The 19,878-nt window shown below is 41.0% G+C and overlaps 2 protein-coding genes across 4 annotated transcripts; one reads left to right on the forward strand and one right to left on the reverse strand.

Annotated features, from left to right (window-relative positions):
* Positions 1 to 150: 150 nt before the first annotated feature.
* rad9b (RAD9 checkpoint clamp component B) lies at positions 151 to 7,413 on the forward strand. 3 transcript variants are annotated; one of them, XM_086029896.1, is made up of 11 exons: positions 151 to 691; positions 941 to 1,027; positions 1,117 to 1,248; positions 1,344 to 1,458; positions 1,558 to 1,654; positions 3,228 to 3,334; positions 3,479 to 3,585; positions 5,241 to 5,305; positions 5,405 to 5,521; positions 6,169 to 6,343; positions 6,748 to 7,413. In XM_086029896.1, exons 3-11 carry the CDS (start codon positions 1,177 to 1,179, stop codon positions 6,865 to 6,867), a joined length of 975 nt encoding a protein of 324 aa, XP_085886022.1. In that variant the 5' UTR covers positions 151 to 691; positions 941 to 1,027; positions 1,117 to 1,176; the 3' UTR covers positions 6,868 to 7,413. The 3 variants fall into 3 exon arrangements, with proteins under 3 accessions (XP_085886022.1, XP_085886021.1, XP_085886023.1); XM_086029895.1 differs by having other exon boundaries at positions 957 to 1,027; XM_086029897.1 differs by lacking the exon at positions 1,344 to 1,458 and having other exon boundaries at positions 151 to 1,027.
* Positions 7,107 to 19,318, reverse strand: pptc7a (protein phosphatase targeting COQ7 a). The gene is made up of 6 exons (XM_086029899.1): positions 18,740 to 19,318; positions 15,632 to 15,811; positions 11,303 to 11,501; positions 9,753 to 9,876; positions 9,544 to 9,673; positions 7,107 to 9,345 (listed from the first exon to the last, which is right to left on the reverse strand). The coding sequence occupies exons 1-6, from the start codon at positions 18,939 to 18,941 to the stop codon at positions 9,287 to 9,289; spliced, it is 894 nt and encodes a 297-aa protein (XP_085886025.1). The 5' UTR covers positions 18,942 to 19,318; the 3' UTR covers positions 7,107 to 9,286.
* Between the last annotated feature and the right edge of the window lie 560 nt (positions 19,319 to 19,878).

A 19,878-nucleotide genomic window follows, 5' to 3' on the forward strand; every position in this document is an offset into this window, starting at 1 on the left:
CTTTCTTTGAACATTTAGATTAGGTTTTGCTCTGTGTTACATATTTTGTTCTACCAACCCCGATTTCAATAAAGTCGGGACATTGTGTAAAATGTAAATAAAAACTGAGTTAAATGATTTGCAAATAATTTTCAACCTATATTAAACTGAATACACTCCAAAGTCCAGTCATTTAGTGTTCAATTTTTTATTTTTTTTTTCAAAATTCACTCATTTCAAATGTAATGCTTGTAACACGTAGTGTTATGCATATTCAATACAGTGATACAAATGTTGATGTTGATGCGTTGTAAAATTCAGATCAATTTGATGCAATAACTCCTCCCAGAATTCTGAAAAAAATCATTGCAGTCTTAAGTCATTTAAAATACCATTGTGTTATTAGCTTTAATATCCTTGGGGTTAAAAAATATTTTCCGATTTCGCCAGTATTTCGCCTTTAACACTTGGCTTACAAATAGCCAAATTACAAGTACATGTCACAATAAATTCCTGATAAATGTATTTTCAAATTAATAATATAAATATAGAGATGATAAAGAAATATCCTGTACCTACATAGAGATTAAATTTCAGCACGCGTTCACGCTTGGTTAAAGTTGTTAGCATGCGCTTTCTCGTGAGTCTGTAGCGCCAGCGCTCATTCATTCTGTCAAAATGAACTGTACTCTTGAAGGAAACTGTATGAAAGGTAATATTTTGTCAAAACTAGGTAAATGTCAGGTTACAGTTGTCAAAAAACGTGGATTTTATTTAACTCGAGTCGTAGTTGCTCTTTTTTATGTTCTGTTGTCAGGCTATCTTTTCTATCCTCAATTTAGCAAGTTAATGCTTTACTATCACGATAGCAATCATATGAGCTAGCCTTTTCATTCCAATGTGTTGTGTAAAGCTTCCTACTTAGTTGACACACAAAAAAGGGTATTAAAAAAACCTACAGACTGTATATGTTCCAGCTTTTGGAAAGGCCATTCATGCACTTTCACGAATTGGAGATGGGCTGTGGTTGGATCCCACGGTCAAAGGGGTGAGTGGGACTCTATAATACCTGGCTTGTCTGATCTTTTTTCTCCAAGTATGAATATTAAACGCATTATTAATAATATTTTTAAACAGCTGGCTCTGAGGTCAGTGAATTCATCTCAGTCTGCATATGCCTGTTTCTTCTTCTCGCCGATGTTCTTCCATAACTACAGCCTGGCATCAGAGCAGGCCAGTAAATCCATTAAATGCAAGCTGCTCATGAAGGTAAGACAACCACGAGAGGGTAGGTTGAAAGCAAATTCATATATCTTCACCAAGACTGATAAAAAATGCAATGTTCTCTTCAATTTGCTTTGAAGTCTTTGCTACCACTTTTCCGATGTTTGACTTCGATTGAGCGGAATGTGAAGCGATGTCATATATCATTCAGCACTTCCAATGACACAGTAACGATACAGTTTGCCTGTAGGCACGGTACGATGTCTTCTCTTTTATGCCATTAATAAGTTTTCACCACGCGGTGGCAGTGTTTTCTTCCACAGCAAAGGGTATCTCATTTCTCTTTTTTCCTAGGCATCACGAAAACCCACAACTTATTTTACCAGGAGAGTGCAGCTCTGCAGGCTGTGTTTGACTCACACTGTCCCAATATGCTAAAGGCTCCTGCCAGGCAAGCATTTCTGTATTCTACTATCTATCTATCTATCTATCTATCTATCTATCTATCTATCTATCTATCTATCTATCTATCTATCTATCTATCTATCTATCTCTCTCTCTATCTATCTATCTATCTATCTATCTATCTATCTATCTATCTATCTATCTATCTATCTATCTATCTATCTATCTATCTATCTATCTATCTATCTATCTATCTATCTATCTATCTATCTATCTGCACGTACGTATTATACATACATACATACATACATACATACATACATACATACATACCCAAGGAAAACATGTATGTATGTATACATACATACATACACTTCCAATTCCATCACTTCAAACTTCATTTTGTAGTTGCTGCACTAAACATTTTTAATGGTGATAACTGGAAAAAAAAAAATCTCTCAAATACTACGCTGTCACAGAACTGCACAATGTCCAAGACGACCACGCCTACAAATGTTGTCATGTCATGTCATCTTCCAAACCGCTTATCCTAAACAGGGTCGCGGGGAGTTGCTGGAGCCTATCCCAGCCGTCAATGGGCGAAGGCAGACTACACCCCGAACTGGTCGCCAGCCAGTCGCAGGGCACACATAGACACCGTCACTGAGCGGGAATCGATCCCACGCTGCCCGCACACAACTCAGGCGTGTGTACCACTACACTATCAGGGACCACCCTACAAATGTTGGTTTTTGAGTTTGGGAAAGTGCTCCAAAAGTTCAAGATAAAACGGGGAAATATTTATTTAGCTTAAAGTAAAATCAAGTTAGAGGTTTCCTTTAAAATAAAGTGTTCTATGCGTCCCCACTAGTCAAAATACATTATTCTGATTAATTTTGCATTTGTGGACTATGAATTAAGCAGCAAAATCCACTCATTTTTATCCATCTGAAGGGGTGGCCATTTTGTCACTAGCTGTCCACTGAAAATGACATCACGTTGGTAACGACCAATCACAGCTCACCTCTTTTCTGGCTTTGGTCATGTGACGTTCACTGAGGTCACTGATAGTGTAGTGGTACACACGCCTGAGTTGTGTGCGGGCAGCGTGGGGTCGATTCCCGCTCAGTGGCGGTGTCTGTGTGTGCCCTGCGACTGGCTGGCGACCAGTTAGGGGTGTAATCTGCCTTCGCCCGTTGACGGCTGGGATAGGCTCCAGCAACTACCCGCGACCCTGTATAGGATAAGCGGTTTGGACGATGACACACGTTCACTGAGCCCTTCTTTGGCACTGTGTTAGAATTTTCATTCGACAGGAAGTGACAAAATGGCCGCCCCCTGAGATGAATAAAAATGGGTGGATTTTGCTGCTTACTTCATATTCCACAATTTCAGTATTAATCATAATACTGTGTTTAGAATAGCAATGAACATTTTTTGGAAGAAAATGTTTGACTTGGCTTCCCCCCTTTAAAAATAACACGTTTTAGAAAATCGTAATGGCAAATCGTAATCACGTTATTTGTGGCAGTCAGTACTAGTAGCATAAAACAAAAAAATCCTAACTAAGCTTGTTCAAGCACGCATTGGTAATCAATTTCTTCTGCTCTTCCCTGCAGGCTTCTTGCGAATATGGTGATGCATTTCCAAAGATCTCAGGAGGAAGTCACCCTCTCCATAACTCCTCTCCGAGTCAGTCTGAGGAATTACCATGATGGAAGAAATGGTGAGCTAATTTTACATTGTGGTCTATCGCTGGCTGGCTCGCTTGAGTAAGCCATATTGTAAAATGATCACTTGGTGATGACCTCATGCGAGCGATCAGATTGACTAAAAGGCCTGACTGCGACTGGCTGTGCTTCTGTAACAGATCACATGAAGATGATGTACACTGAGATGTCCTTGCACCCCGACGAGTTTGACTATTTTCTGTCCGGGGGGGACTCGGCCATAACCTTCTGCCTGAAGGAGCTCAGGGTAACGCGGCTATTTGTGGACGCCCGTCACATGAGAGTCAAATGATTGGGTGCGGGTGGGGTATGTGCATGTGATTGGCTGCATGCTGCATTTCATGTCGCCACGTTCTGTAAATCTGTCACTGTGTTCCAATCTCTCTTTGTATGATGGTCTTTTTGACATTACGTTATTGTAGTGAAACTACACACACGCTCATCCATTTTCTATACTGCTCGCTCTCATTAGGGTTGCAGTTGCCAAGGGGTGTGCATCTCTCCACTAAAGACGATTCGATACATTGCTTGATACAGAATATTCTACCAAATATCCATCCGTCCATTATCCAAACCGCTTATCATAATGTGGCATAAACATAAATCAGTAAGTCATAAATCAGATTACAATGATGCAAACAATATGTGGCTTTATCACTTCAACTTCTCCTGTTTTTGTGAAAAAATGATATGTGGACTGCACTTAAAGTGGAAGTCAACTCCAAAATCTTCTTTACAAGAACATTTTCTATTCGCCTTAACTAGTCGAAACGGCATTCTGATATCGGCATCTCATATTGCGTTTGTGGAATATGACTTAAGCAGGAATATCCACCCGTTTTTATCCAACCACAACAGCCAATCACGGCTCAGTTGTGGAAAACATGATCGGTCATTGCCTGAGCCCTGAGTAACCGTGATGTCATTTTTAGTCGACAGAAAGTGGCAAAATGGCACTGGCAATGAGATGTCGAAAAACGGGTGGATTTCACTGCTTAACTTATGTTCCACAAACACAATATTAATCAGAAGGCCGTGTTTAGACCAGGGGCGGAGCCAGAATGGGTGGGCCTGGAAAAATCAGGGTGGGCCTGAATATTACTCTCACTGAGCATAATCCTCCTGTCCCAGCACATCGTATACTCACATAAAATGACAAACTGAATAATATGAAGATCAGATCTTCCTTAGACAACCACAATTATGTCATTCTTAATATTCAATAAAATAAAAACACAAATTCAAACATTATTTCATAATAATTTACAAAAAAAATGTGTATATATATATATTTTTTTTTATTGTTATTTTTTATTATTTTTTCATGAATTTCACTGGGTGGGCTCCGCCCCTGGTTTAGACAAGTGGGGCTGCATAGAACATTTTCTTGTAAAGAATTTTTGGTGTTGACTTCAGCTTAAAGCACAGAACTTAGGTAGATACTCTAGATATGAACAAATATCATATAAATGTCCATAAAAGATAAAGCCTAATGGAGCAGACCTTTTTTTTTTTCAAATTGCAGCATTTGGCAATTTGAAACTTGCATTTTGCTACACTGCAATGTCGATTTGAATTTGATTCATTGTTCAGCCCTTGTCCATAGTGATTCATTTGGAACGGAATCCAAATAGCACAATTGAACTTGGCTTTGAAAACACAAAAGCACTTGATTGGCCTTCTGGAAATGTGGCTAAACGGCCACGGCGTTAGTCCAATTAAGCAGACTTGACCTGCATTAACGCCCACAACTTGCGTCCCTAATGCAATCTTGGAATGTGTCAGACTGCCAGCCTGCTCTTTATCTGTGTTTCTCTTTTTTTACGTCAGATCCATCGCATGCAGCAATGTGGTCTTTCTTAAATGGCATGCAATGACAGTGTATATTTCCGTCTTTTTCAGGGTTTTCTGTCTTTTGCGGAAATGCAATGCCTACCAGTTTCAATCCAATTTGGTGCTGCAGGAAAGTGAGTCTTGACCCAACACTTTACAACATAATGTGTGGGGTTTTTTTTGTATTCATTTAAATAAACTCAGTCAGTACAGCCATTGCTCCATGTTTATAGGCCAGTGTGCTTTTCTGTGGAGGACACGGTCCTGGAGGCCACTTTGGTGCTGGCTACTTTGAGTGACAGTGGAGGCCCATCCCAACCAACAAATAGCCCAGACCCAAATTCACTGTGGTATGACACTACAACATCAGTCGAAAAGACGCCACCATGAAACTGTGCTCTTTTTGTGATACTCAGAGAGATTGCACCCTTGTTGGTCCAGGTCCGCTGTGATTGTGTATTAGCAGGTTTAATTGACTCTTTCCACCGGACTCTACCTGAGCCTCTCTCCTGGCACTCAGTCGTGCTACTTGGCTCTCATTGGCTCCTTTTAGATTCTTAAGTCGGTGTAGTGTTGCAGCCAGCCTTGCGTCTGTGACGCAGACAAGTAGGGCACGTTGAGGGGCCTGGGGTGTACGGTTGACTGCATGTAATCCCGCACTATGATTTCCACTTTAGGCTGGCTTTACACTTGGATTTACAAGGGGCCGATTCTGCTATAAGGCCTATATCCAATTTTTGTCACATTTCAAGTGACACCTATCCAATCCAGTTGGGCTGTGTTTACTTTCGAGGAGCACATAAAAGGCCCAAATTGCACTTATGTAAATAAGCCTACAAATGTCACGGGACCCGACACACAAATGTGTTTGTAGGTGGGAACAAACACAACGTTATTTTATTTCAGTGTTAACCAAGTGACAGTGATTTCATTGAATATGATATTTTTTTACAAATAAATTCCCGTCGTTCAAGAGGAAACCTGTTTGATTTGACAGGTGTACAGATGCTGCAGCCAGAGATCAACCCCGTAGTCGTCGCGCCGTCATGGAAGTGGTTGCATCCAGCCAGGGCAGCCCCATTATTCCGTCAACCCCTCTGCTGGAACGTCACAAGCGCAACCTTCTTACACTCGGCACCCCCAGTGTGACTCCAAGTGCCGCCTCCTCCACGGTAAATGTTCCCAATAGCACATGAGGGGAAAATGCAGCAGATCCCACCACCCACTAAAAAATAAATGTGAAACAGTAAACTTGAGTCGGATCCAGTTTTGGTGCTACGATTCAGGATTCTGATGGTAGCGGGATTGTCATAGTGTGAATGACTCAACTGTTGTAGAATGACTTGAGTACCTGGAAAGCACAAAGGTGCTGTATAAATTCATTCTGTTCACAGTGACATTAGATTTGAATGCTATAGTTGAGATGTGAGAGTGATATTTGCTGCGGAATTGCATAATGTGTGGTTTTCCTGTCTTGCCATTCTTTGCAGACTTGACAGGTGTGTTACTGTGAAGTGGTTTTCACATCATGTTGAATTGCATCAGTCGCATTCAGTAACACACTTTGTTTCCGAAGGTCTGCTCCCTCCTGTTCCGGGCTTTGTCGGCAGAGCAGGATGACGAGAGTGCGACTGTTCTGGCTTGTGACAGTGACCCGGAGGAGGATAAAGACTCTGGAAGAAGCCCCCAGTACTAAAGTGTTCCGTAAATGTATTTATTGTAAATGAATTTCTTTATGTGTTGTTCATAGTCCTAATATCGATTTGGCAGATTTCAAACCACCTTGTTCACTCAGATTCTCAGGAGGATGTAGTTATTAAATTTGCACGGGTTATTTATTGCTTATGTAATACAAATCATTTAACAATAGAATAGTTGAGCTTGGAGTGTATGCGTTGGTCCGCAATTGAAACATGAGTCAAGTCTTACAAGAGATGAATAAATACCATTATCTTTATTTAAATATTGTACAGCAGATCTGCACGGACGTGTACACCCCAAATAGACAGACATGCTTTTGTTTGGAGGACGAAGATGAAGTTCTTCTGGGCGGGAAGCAGCAATTGCTGCAGAGACCGGAGTACCCGTACCACCCAACTGGGAAAATTGCTTGGTCACATTAAGGCTACTTAAAATTGCCCTTAGACATGTTATAATGCTTTTCAAAGTGGCATTTACTGCTTTACTTTATTCTGCCTCCCTTTTGTCTTCCAATTTCATCTAATAAAGAAACAGTCCTTTAGTGCAATCTTGTAAACTGTAATCGTATGCGGATGGCTTGATCACTGTTCCCCATAGCTAGTGACTGACTTGAGCAAAGTTAATTACAGGTATATATACACATACATATATACATACATATACATATATATATATACATACATATATATACATACATACATATATATACACATATATATACATACATTTACATATACATACATTTATACATACATACACATACATATATATATACATATACATATATATACATATACATATATATATATACATATACATATATATACATATACATATATATACATACATATATATATATACACATATATATACATACATACATATATATATATACACATATATATACATACATACATATATATACATATATATACATACATACATATATATATACATATATATACATACATACATATATATACATACATATATACACATACATATATATACACATACATACATGCATATACATATACATGCATATACATATACATGCATATATATATATATATATATATATATATATATATATATATACATATATATATATATATATATATATATTTTTTTTTTTTTTGCAGTTTGAGGCTTTGTGCTCACTACCTGGCACATAAAGAATTTAAGGAATATTTTTGAGGAATTATGTTTGCCAGTACCAACATCTGATACAAGGCACGTCATTATAACACTACACAGAAATAATTGACTAAAAAGGTGCTGCAAATTCATTATGCAAAATATGTAACGGATGTAAAAAGAAACATCTTATAGTGCCCTGGGAACAAATAGAAAATGCAGATTGTGATGTTTTAAGTCAACTATCTGGTTGAACAAAGTTAAAAAAAAAAAAAAAAAAAAAAAAGTTCTTTCCCATGCGTCTTCAGCTTTGTGCGTTTAAAGCCGCCACAGTTTTTGCCCACTGAGGTGCCTTCAGCGTTCACATCCTCTTCATACAATCCCACAATTTCTCCTCATACACACGGACTAACACCACAATCACAGCAGCAGTGCGATTAAAGGGAGACCACCTGCTTGATGGAATATAACGTGTATATATCAGAGCCTCGCAGTATTAAATATTACATAACGTCGCTGTCCTGTGATAAAGACCTGCCCAATTTGAATTGTTTTTTTAAATTTTCACGTTAATGCAATGTCTGTAATGTAGAAACACCATTCACGTAAAAATAAAAATGGATGAGGTTTTCGCATGACAGCGACGATATACAAAAGGCAGCTTATTCACAAAATCAGATTGTTTTTACCTCCTCCCTCAGTCAGGACGTTTTTTTTTTTTTTTTTTTTTTTTCAAAGTTACAATAACAACAAACTATAAAACATCTGACCCCTGCATTCATATACAAAGTTTGCTAAAAAGGAAAAAAAACTAACCTAACGCATTCATTTAAGCAGCCTGAAGGGCGCCAACAAACACCATGTGCGAGCTCCTTTCTCAACACAACTGATGAAGTGTATCCTTCCCTTCTGGCAGCCCAGATTGAGGCTACTTTAACATTTACAAGAGTTCAACAACTCTCATGAGTGGACACGACCCCACCACCCCACCCCCCCATCTGCCTAAACACTCAAAGACGCTTCATGGTGTGACTGCTTCTATCGCTGGGATAAGGATGGCCCAGGAAGCATAGCAGTTTGCAAAGTTGCTGCTTTTTTTTTTTTTTTTAGGACCTGCTGCTGTTTTTACATCCACCTGGTCAGCTGAAGTTTGGGGTAAAGAACAGCTGCGGCATGCTGGGGGGGGGAAATAACAAAACGTCTGACGTCATCCTGAGTCCTTCATCCTGTCCAGCAGGAGTCAAAGCAGTCCATCCAGTCACAGTCTCGTGTTGAACCTAGTCAGTGTATTCGGCTACTATGGACAAAAGCACTGTGATGTCATCTGGCTTCCCTCCTGGATACACAGAGCAAAAATATTCACATTAGATGCAGGCCCATGAAATATGTCTTTTTATTTTATTTATTTTTTTTGCTCACATAGTGATTATTTTTCTTCTTGAGTAATACATGGATCTTAATGACCAAATCAATTTCCACGTGTCCACGTCTGTGCCGTCGTTACTTTGGCGTTTTGTTTCGGACACAAACTGACCTCGAACATTAAGTCCGTTGTCACAGGCAAACTGTGCAAAAGGTGACATGTAGTTGGGGTCGTAGGCCAGGTCGTGGGCCTGCTCTGCGATACTGCGGGCTGTCTGCTGAATGCTCTCATAGTTGGCGCTCTGAACACAAAAGGAAAACAAGAAATAGAAGCAGGGCCTTTGTAACCTTAGCGCGGCACTGCGCGTTCATGCTGCTCACCTTGAGTTTCTTCAGCTCCTGCAGGATCATATAGTCAGGCATGTTGTCAAACAGGCCGTCGGTGGCGGTGAGGATGATATCGCCCAGCTGGACGTCAAAGGAAGAGCTGTCAGCCGCGTCTGGGCTGCGGATGTGCACGCACACAAACGGCAATGTCAGGCAGGGAAAATAGTGTGCACTGCTAACTGGCCATTCATTTGCAGTGTACATTTATTTGTCTTTTTTTTTTATGACACCCTCATCACAATTTCCCCTCCTCTTCCCTTCAGACACCTCTAGGCTTCCAAAAATCCGAAAATTTGTATGTAATGTACTTGAGTGGGAACTTTTCAGGTTCACACTACAGGAACTCTTCCAAAAATAGTCTGCCAGTATCTCTCCATGGATGGTACAACTAAACCAGCAACAAGAGGCCACATTGCAAATCACACCTTTCAGTCGTCGAGAGCCTTAAAGTGGAAGTCATCCCGAACATTTTTTTCAAGAAATGTTCTATGCAAGCCCTCTCTAGCTGGAACAAGGCATTCCGATAAATATTGCGTTTGTGGAATAGGCGTTAATCCACCCGTTTTTAGCCATCTCAGGGGACGGCCATTTTTGTCACATCTATCGACTGGAAATGACATCACAGTTGCTCAGGGCTCAGGTAACGACCAATCACGGCTGACCTGTTTTCTGAAGCTGAGCCGTGATTGGTCGTTACCTGAGCCCTGGGCAGTTGTGATGTCATTTTCAGGCGACAGAAGTGACAAGATGGCCGCGCCCACCGAGATGGCTAAAAAGTGCTAAATTTTGCTGCTTATCTCATATTCCACAAACAATACTCATCAGAATGCTATGTTTCAACTAGTGGGCCTGCTGGGAACATATTCTTGAAAAATTGCATTTGGGTTGATTTCCTCCTTGAACAAACTGACTGATTAACTCAGCAGGGGCAATACCACATTGCAACATCTTTAATGAATACAAAAAAAAAGTTCAAGATTTAAAAACAAAATAAACACATTTGTGGCACTTTTGTCTCCAACCAATCAGTGTGATTTAAGACTGTTATTTGCCGTGGCCTCGTCAGCCAGTCGGCGCACAGACTTTGACCCAATGAGAGGGAAAGCTTGGCGAGCATCCAAAGCCCGTTCTGGCACATAGAGTACGGCGCTGCCGCTGTTGCTTGGCACACCAAGCCAAAGAGACACAGCAGCACGTGGACCCTGACAGTCGGTTCGTGCACACTCACTTAAAGCCAGCATAGGCCAGTTCTGAATGTTTATAAAGTAGACGCAAGTATATTTGCGGGCGGCAGTAAGCAAGTTACTACCGCTGACCTGAAGAGCTCCTTTCAAAAACATCAGTTGGTGATAGGATACGGAAACTAATATTTATTTTATTTTTTCAAATAGAGTGGATGTGGTTTACATAAAGGTGAGGTTTATAGTCCAGAAAAATACAAAATGTCTAATTCCTGAATTAATGCCAGTCCGGCAGCAGGCATCAGGTCAACTATTGTTGTGACGTCACAGTTGATTGTGACGAGTACACCTCTTTGCGCGCACCTGTCACTGAGGACGGCCCCCTCGGCTTCGGGAGGAGCAATGGACAGTTGGAAGGGCGTGTTGAAGTAATGCTGCTGCTCATCGGAGCGGTGAACTACCTCCCCGCCGCGTACCACCAGGAAGCCCGAGTCCCCCAAGTTGGCCGTGTGCAGCCGGTGACTCTGGCGGTCCAACACCACAATGCAGGCTGTGCTACTGCCTGCAGACACACACGCACGCACAAAAAAACACAGTTATACAATGCAAATATCACCAACGTGATCTAAATTGTGTTGTCTTAGCTAAGTCAGCTAAGTCAGCATCTCTCATAACTTATCTTTGGAGTTTGAATACAATGCTTTCTTTACGAGGAAACAAAATGATGATGGTTGATCCTTGTACTAACTTGTAATGTTATGCAACCAAAACACTTTTCCTTTCATTTTCTGATAGCTTATACAGTGGAACCTCAAGTCACAAACCTAATTGGTTTTGTGAGCCCATTTGTAGCCTTAACGTTCATAGATCAAGGTAACGTTTAATTCCCATTGAGAATGAATGGAAATGCAATTTGTCCATTCCCAAAAGAAAGAAACTTCGCAAATACGTCTGTTTATTTTACTCATTTGCTAGCTTGTGCATTTAATATTAGCGTTACGCGACGGAGACAACTTGACATGCGTTAAGAGTCAGTCATAGATGGATGTAACGGAGAGAATCCGGTCACTTTTCAAAATAAAATGTTTTTCAGCCTCGGATAACAAATAACCCGGAAGTACTGTCCTTTTTTTTCTTTCTTTCTTTCATCTGTGCGGCCCGGTAACGGCCCGCGGCCCAGTGGTTGGGGACACCTGGTCAAGAGTATAGCACGCCGTACGTCAAGCGTCCAATATGGCTGCGTCATTTCATTGTTTTGATACTTCACTTCAAGCTTTTTTCAGTAAATCAGATGCCACTGATGTTTGCACTTTTATTCCTACTACACACCGACTAGTCGAATGCTAGAAAATGAATTTTGACCGGTCTGTGCTTTAAAGACTCAAAAGAAGGTAAAATGAACATTAGTGGGCGTCTTAATACGGGACAGGTTTTAATTTCTTTTTAAAGCGCCGAACACATTGGTTGTGCGTTGAGAGAGTGAGAGCAGTGCGCAACTGCAGACGTGGGCAGCTTAAAGGGAATACTGGATACAACTAGTTCTCAATTTACAGCAATGCGCATTATGCCTGTTGCCAATGATAGTTACGCAGCGCAAAAAGAAGCACAAAACAAATCTGCTCATCCATGCAAAGACTTCGTATACCAAAAACGGCACGTACAGTCGTGAACAGAGGTACTTTTTCTATGGAAATTGTGTGCATAACTGAAATTGTTCGTAAACAGGGACAGTCATAACGCAAGGTGCCACTGTAGATTATTTTCTAACTACCGTATTTTCCGAAATATAAGCCGCTACTTTTTTCCTAGGTTTTGAACCATGCGGTTTATAGTCCGGTGCGGCTATTTTGCGGATTTTTCATCCACCGCTAGACTCTCTCTCACCGGAATTACAATACAATACAATACAATTGCCATGACTAGGATGTGACTGCAGCTGGAGGAGTTCAACAGGCAAGGGCGCTATGCACTTGATTTTATTAATTACGTGGTATGCGGAAGTAGAGCTGACAAACTGGAGTGGCGGCAGCAGGCAGTGAAATGAAGATAAGTACTTTATTTTCTCTTGGTTCTGTTCCGTTTTAATCGGCAAAGTTGCTGCCGTGTTAAAAGGCACTGTTAGGAAAGAATCTGTTGTGGTACATACATGTACTTTTACAGTTCAAAATAATTTTGTAAATGCAGTAAATATCAACATTTTCAATATAGAGAGGTGCAGCATATACTGTATATGTTTTTTTCATTATATTTTAAAAAGTAGAGTTATAAATATAAAAAAATCTTATATAAAAAGGTGCGGCTTATAGTCCAGAAAATAGGGTATGCTCAATCAGATCTCTGCCGTACAAAGTGATTCGAGGGCTGAATGATTTTGAAAAATCCTCTATGTGCAATCTTCATTCATTAAAGCGCCGAATATCGGCGCCGATAATTGTTCCTGCCGATAATCGGTCTATCCCTGATGGAAACATATTGTAAAACCTTATCCAGTAAAGGGCTTCGCTGCAATGAACTTTACAAACACTAATCAGCACGGTGGTCTTCCACCGTCCAATGAAAGATGAGTCTGTGGTGGAGACAAGACAACAGCGAGCCTCACCCTTCTGGTGACTCACTTACAAACACACCGAAATGTTTTCTCTGGGACCGACCTTCAAAAAGCCCCACTTATGACTCACTCCCATCTGCACTGCTTCCCCGTCTAACCACAATACAAGGCACGCCGCCGCTCAAAAGAACATTGAATTAGCTGGGAAGGAACAGCACAATACTGCACATGTGATACTGGGGTGGAAAAGTACTGCTACTCAGCATCTCATATTACATGTTTTAGCACAGATCTTTGTCAGGAAGCAGAGTGGGAAGCCACTGTGGAAGTGAACTTCAACACGAATATGGGGCAGGTCATTTCACACTCTGGTGTTGTTAAAACTAAACAAACCTGAACAAAAAGGTAATCACCATCCAAAACAATGTCTTGAAATATGATATGCTTGAAAGCAGACAACATGTAGTCAGCAATTTCTACAAAAAGGACAAACCAGATTTTTGATGAAAAACGTTCAAAGATCTTTTCAGCGCTCTTAAGGGGGGAGGGCGTTTTTAAAACCGAAAAGCTTCCCCACGTCTGACCCGTGAAGGTGCATGAGGACTCCTGCTACATTGCTAGCATGACTCATTCGTGTTGAAGTGTTGAAAAGCATGCCATTGTGTTACATAAGCTTACACTTGTTTTTGTCCCAAGAGTTTTCCCAATTCCTTCTTTTGAACTTTTGTTGCTAATCAGATGTAAATAAGAACGAAAACAAGTCTGCATGTGGCGGCAGCGGGTCCCTGCATGTGCGCGGCAAATGATTGATCTTTTGGTCATGCCTTCTGTCTCTACAGTCTCTGATATGCTATTCTTGTCAAGGTGAAGTGTGTTTCAAAATAATTCAAATACAATTTGAGGTGTAACATGATGGATGGAAGATGGAACCACAGAGAGATGATTTTTTTAAAAAGTCATTTTAGTAATATTTTAAAGTTTTGTCCCCGGCTAAACGAGAGATGGCAACACTGTGCGCAAGTTTGCTTAAGTATCTAGCATGTTTGATCTTTTTCGCCTCACAAGGTTAGAAAAAAAAAAAAAAAAAAAAAAGCAAAAATCTCACCGTTCATGTGTTGTTTCATCAACATAGGCTGGAGCGGGTAGGGAAGTGTCTGTGTGAGTGTGCCAGTGACCATGGCTGTCAAATGCAGGGGTTACCAACTTTTTTTAAGCAGAGAGCTACTTCATGGTTACTGATTATGCCAAGGGCTACCAGTTTAACACACACTTCTGAAATAAGTTTGCTCCAATTGTCAATGATTTCTCACAATAATTATGAAACGGATAACTATCAATATGCAACACTATTCCTATAGATCTCTGCCGGTGTTTAATTACTCAAATAATCACTTCAACAACATTCTAGAAAATCGCAATGTCCCATTTTTTAGAACATCAGGTGGTCCTTGGGGGCTACCCGTCAGCCCTGGTCTAATGTGTGCCGCCCATGCAAAACAAAAGAGTTGACTTTGATTTATGCATCTGTGATATTTGAGGACACACACGGATCTCCGATATTCAATTCTGAAACGGCTCCCGCAACTCTCTGGTGTATAGATGCTCACAAAATAAATCTCCCAAAGTCTCAATGTCAAAGTTACAAATACAACCGCCACCACTACTACTACTACTTCTACTACTAATTGCTCCACATTAAACCTCTTATTAAGGATATATATTATTTAACAATACTAATATTTCTCTACCTTTACGTATTTCATACTGATCCAAACACGAATTTCTTTAGTGTATTCCTTGAATAGAACTTCATTTTATAGAAGATAATGAGAATATATTAGACGGGAGGGCACTGCATAAGAATCTATTAGTATGTAATATGTATTACAATTTTTTCTTTTCGAATTATATAGGCGTTTGGTCTTAGTGTAGTTGCCGGAGTTAGCGATCAAAGATGGCCGACTTTCTGCGCATGCGCGACTCAAATTATATTTATTTAATTCAGCTTTGCTTTTCATCAGTCACCTGAGCTCTGATGAGACACTTGAACTGACACACGGCTCTTGCGATTTTTGGCGGGGGCTGTGCCACAGGTCTGGGAAATAAATTTGGAAATATTTCCACGTTTATACAATGCCACTCACCCAGCAGCGGCACTTTGTTCTGCAGCAGTTCATAATAGCTGGTGGTGAGGACTCCGACAGGGTTGCTGGGGACAAAGCGTCCCTCTTTCACCAGGCGCTCGCAGGTCTTCATCAGAGTGCTGGAAAATTGGGACGGGTCCACGCCGTAGTCTCGCCAGCCTCCTACTCCATCTGCCACACCTACAGTAACACACACACACACACACACACACACACACAGGTTAAACCACCATCATCATCATGATGATGGCATCGTGCAAAACCGTATTTCGCTATACTGGAGAAAATCCGGTGAGACTTGACCTTGGTAAGCATCTGATTTACAAATTTTGGGGCTTTTTGTTGTTGTTTTTTGTGTGTGTGTGTGTGATGGAAAAGAGAAACAATTTGATGATAATACAAAAAATTAAAAGTAAACTTTGTTAATTAACCAGCAGTTCACTTTTTCCTTACACTTGTATGAAAATTAATACTTAAAATGTATAGCAATTCAGTTAAAGGGAAGTAAACCCAAACATTTTTTTTCTCAAGATTATGTTCTATGCAAGCCCCTAGTTGAAACAGGGCGTTCTGATAAATATTGCGTTGGTGCCACTTGTTTTTAGCCATCTCTGGGGGCGGCCATTTTGTCTTCTGTCGACTGAAAATGACATCAGAACTGCTCACAACGACCAATCACGGCTCAGGTTCAGAAAACAGGTCAGCCGTGATTGGTCGTTGTGAGCAGTTGTCATGTCATTTTCAGTCGACAGAAGACAAAATGGCCGCCCCCAGAGATGGCTAAAAACGAGTGCATTTTGCTGCTTAACTTATATATATTATATTATTATATTCCACAAAGGCAAAATCAACCAGAATGCTGTGTTTCAACTAGTGGGCCTGCTGGGAACATATTCTTGAAAAAAATATCTTTGTGTTGACTTCCGCTTCGATTGTTAATTATGCTTGACCTTCGAACAGATCAATTCAGTTTTCATTATGTATAATTTAATCCAAAATATGAACAAAAACCAGCATCCTCTGTGTTGAACTTTAGAAACTCCACTGTTCCTCCAAGATGCAGCCTTGTTACTCTCAAAACGGACTTCTGTGACCATACATGGAGGGCCCCGGAGTCTGCTCAGCCTTTGCCAGAAACAGACAGTGGCCTGCTTTACAACAAATCTCCAAAAATAACATCTTGCTGAGAGGATCTCCTGATGCCCAACTTCCCTTGTTGAGTGAACAACTGATTAATTAAGCAAGCAGACAGATTTGCAGGCAATTAAAGCCAAGGTTCACAAAGGTGGTTATCCATTTACATTTGTCAGGTTGTAGACACGCCTCAGTATCAAGACGGAATAATCCTTGGACCGAGCACACTAATCTTTTTTTAAATAAAAACAATCTCCTTGGACAGAGCACACTAATCTTTTTTTTTTTTTTTTTCAAAATAAAAGCAATCTGCGTGTTCAAGTTCAGCTCACCAACTGTACGCCTGCATCTGCGTTTATGGTGCAACTCGATCCAATGCCAGCTGCTTGTTCCACAATACCGTTTCTCATTTCTCACGGGGACTCTTATCGACTTCAGCATTGGTTGTAGTATGCGGATGACCGTCAACAAAAAAAGTCGTTCATCTCTGTACAACTACGCTTTTTAGCAAACATTTTGGGAGATTTGTTCCAGCGGTTATGTGTTCGTCTGAGGAGTTCCCATTTAAGTTTGGTGAGATTCCACACACTGCGGTGAGATAAATGACAGAAAAACAAACACATCATAGCAGGCTGTCAGAGTTGAAAAGCTTTCCTATATGATTGTTGAAGGTTAATACGGCTGTTGCTGTGGCCATTGTTCTCTCGCCCCTCCCCAGGCTGCTCAAGCCCTCTATCCTGTTTACTGTCCCTCAATTCCATCCCTCCATCTCAACCCAACCGACCGAGGCAGCCGGCCGCCCCACAGAACTTGGGCACTGTTTCTTCCTAAGAGGGACTTTTGTGCTTGCTTATGTGGGGTTCAGTTAGTTTTCTTACATACACACAGTACAGTATTGATCTTATGATCAATGTGTTAAGTGCCTTGTAATTACTTCTGTTGGGAATTTGTGCTGTACACTGGTGAATAAAGCTAAAAACATGCTGTAATCAGCGTAGGGAATCCGATCCAGATGTAAACTAAAGCAGTGATTCTGACTCCCAACCAGTGCGCTACTTTTAACACCCAATTTCACCTCATTGGGTTGAAAATTATTACTCATTGAGTAAGGCAAGGTAAATTTATTTAAATAGCACCTTTCAATACACAAGGCAACTCAATGTGCTTCACACAAACAAAGGCACAGCACTTAAAAGCATCTACAAACATAACTGCTGAAGACCACCAAAGGCAAAGGAAAGAACAACAAGTATCTCGTATGAATTACTTAAACACTGTAAACTGACTGTCTGTGAATGCATTCATAAACAAAAGACAAATGTAGAGAAAGCTTTCAGATATTACAAAAAGGCTGTATTGTGAAAGTGATTTTAAAAGTGCTTTAAAGATCTTTGTCAAAAGAATCTGCGGGGAGGGGGCTGTTTTTTAATCTTGCTTTAAAAGCATTCATACTTGGGGGGGCTGCCATATTCTATTTGTACCGTGCAGCTCAATGGTGCTTCACCATGTATGCTTTGAAACCTTGGCTCCACTAATTGTACAAATAATGTATCTCGATCTAGCTATGCCAACGATTTCTTGTGACAGGCAGATCAATTAAATGCCCTTCCACTACTACCACACATCAATACTTTGTGATACTTTTTGTGACATTTTTGTTCGGCGGAGTGCCATAAGTCTTTTTCAGATGTAACGCATGTGCCTTGGCTCAATCGAGTTTGGGGAACAAAAGTGTAAATGGCAATTTCAACTTCCAAGTGGCATGCTTAATTAAGACCGATGAATGGGCCACATCGGACCGATGAATGGGCCACATCGGTCTGGTACGATTTGGTGACTAATGCTCCGCGGGTGAGTGCCCTTTATTTCCACGTGGATTTTAACCCAACTTCAACATTCGCTGTGCTGCATTAGTGTAATGCACGTAGCAAAGCCGCAGAGAAAGAAAGCAAGACAATGCACCCGGCGACTCACCCAAAACATCGGCAGATTTGTGTCGGGCGATGAAGCACGCGTCGTCCCCAAAGCACATTCCTTTCTTCAGGATGCCTTTACGGAAATCCTTGCCGAAGCCGCAGCTCGCCGTCACCAGACTGTAGTCGCGGCCGTCCGTCTGCGAGAGTCCGCCGATGACAGCTCTGGCAACCAGTCTCCCGTACGACAGCACGGACAACATCCCCCACGAAGCAGCTGCCACCTCCAGAGGCGGCCAAGCTAGCGGTCGCGCTAGCTTAGCTTCGACGTTGGCTCACTAATGTTGACTTGTTCGACGGAGGCTGCTGGGGACGAGATGAGGGGCTGCCGCACGCGAACACAAAAAATCCTGCCACGGATAGGAAGAGCTCGGTGTCGCGGCACTCTCTTCCCGTCTCGCGACGATCAGGCGAAGGGAATCACAGGAACGCGCTGTCCTTTACGCCCCTAAGTGCTGCCCGTCGTTGCCCGCCGCGGCCATGCTGCTACTAATGCCTGCCTGCTTGCTTGCCCGCTTTGAAGACGTTATACAGTGTGAGCAGCTGCTTTGTGGCCTCGCGCACACAGCTCAGCTCGCGCGGTCTTGTGACTTCTTTGACGTCATCATCCTTACGCAACCTTCCATGCCATATAAGGAGTCATTACTACCGCATTACTTTTTGAGCTTATCCGATCCTGACCTGTCCAAAGTTCGATCCGGGGGACATTTGCGGCACGCTGCTGAGTTTTTTTTTTAATTAAAAGTAAAATTGTAACTTAAGTTGCATAGTACAAGATACCACAGTTTTTATTTAATTAGACTTTTTTAATATGAACGAAAAGGTTACTGATTTGTCACTATTCTTTTTATTTGGAATTTTAAATAAATGTGAATATTCCAGCATAGGTTTTATTTGACATTTTTAAAATGTTTACAAAAAGTTGATTGAAAAGGAATGTTTTTTTTTTATTAGAAATGATAAGATCTGAATGTTACAACTTACAAGACATCACACTGAATTCACCCATTCATTATCCGGTCGCCAGCCAATCGTTGGGCACAAATAGACAAACTGAATCAACCATTCACACTCATATTCACACCTAAGGAAAATATAGTCTTCAATTAACCTAAGATACTCTGCATGTTTATGGAATGT

The sequence above is a fragment of the Filicampus tigris genome, chromosome 5 (assembly GCF_054856515.1).
Source record: "Filicampus tigris isolate MCC_2025a chromosome 5, RoL_Ftig_1.0, whole genome shotgun sequence".
NCBI lineage: Eukaryota > Metazoa > Chordata > Actinopteri > Syngnathiformes > Syngnathidae > Filicampus > Filicampus tigris.

Excerpts from the sequence above, each read along its gene's own strand:
- pptc7a (XM_086029899.1), bottom strand. The coding sequence starts at position 18,941 with ATGTTGTCCGTGCTGTCGTACGGGAGACTGGTTGCCAGAGCTGTCATC. Across the intron at positions 11,502-15,631 it reads GAACAAAGTGCCGCTGCTGG|GCAGTAGCACAGCCTGCATT; the intron begins GTGAGTGGCATT and ends GTGTGTCTGCAG. Across the intron at positions 9,674-9,752 it reads AGGAGCTGAAGAAACTCAAG|AGCGCCAACTATGAGAGCAT; the intron begins GTGAGCAGCATG and ends TTTTGTGTTCAG.
- rad9b (XM_086029895.1), top strand. The coding sequence starts at position 658 with ATGAACTGTACTCTTGAAGGAAACTGTATGAAAG. Across the intron at positions 1,028-1,116 it reads TGGATCCCACGGTCAAAGGG|CTGGCTCTGAGGTCAGTGAA; the intron begins GTGAGTGGGACT and ends ATTTTTAAACAG. Across the intron at positions 1,655-3,227 it reads ATGCTAAAGGCTCCTGCCAG|GCTTCTTGCGAATATGGTGA; the intron begins GCAAGCATTTCT and ends TCTTCCCTGCAG.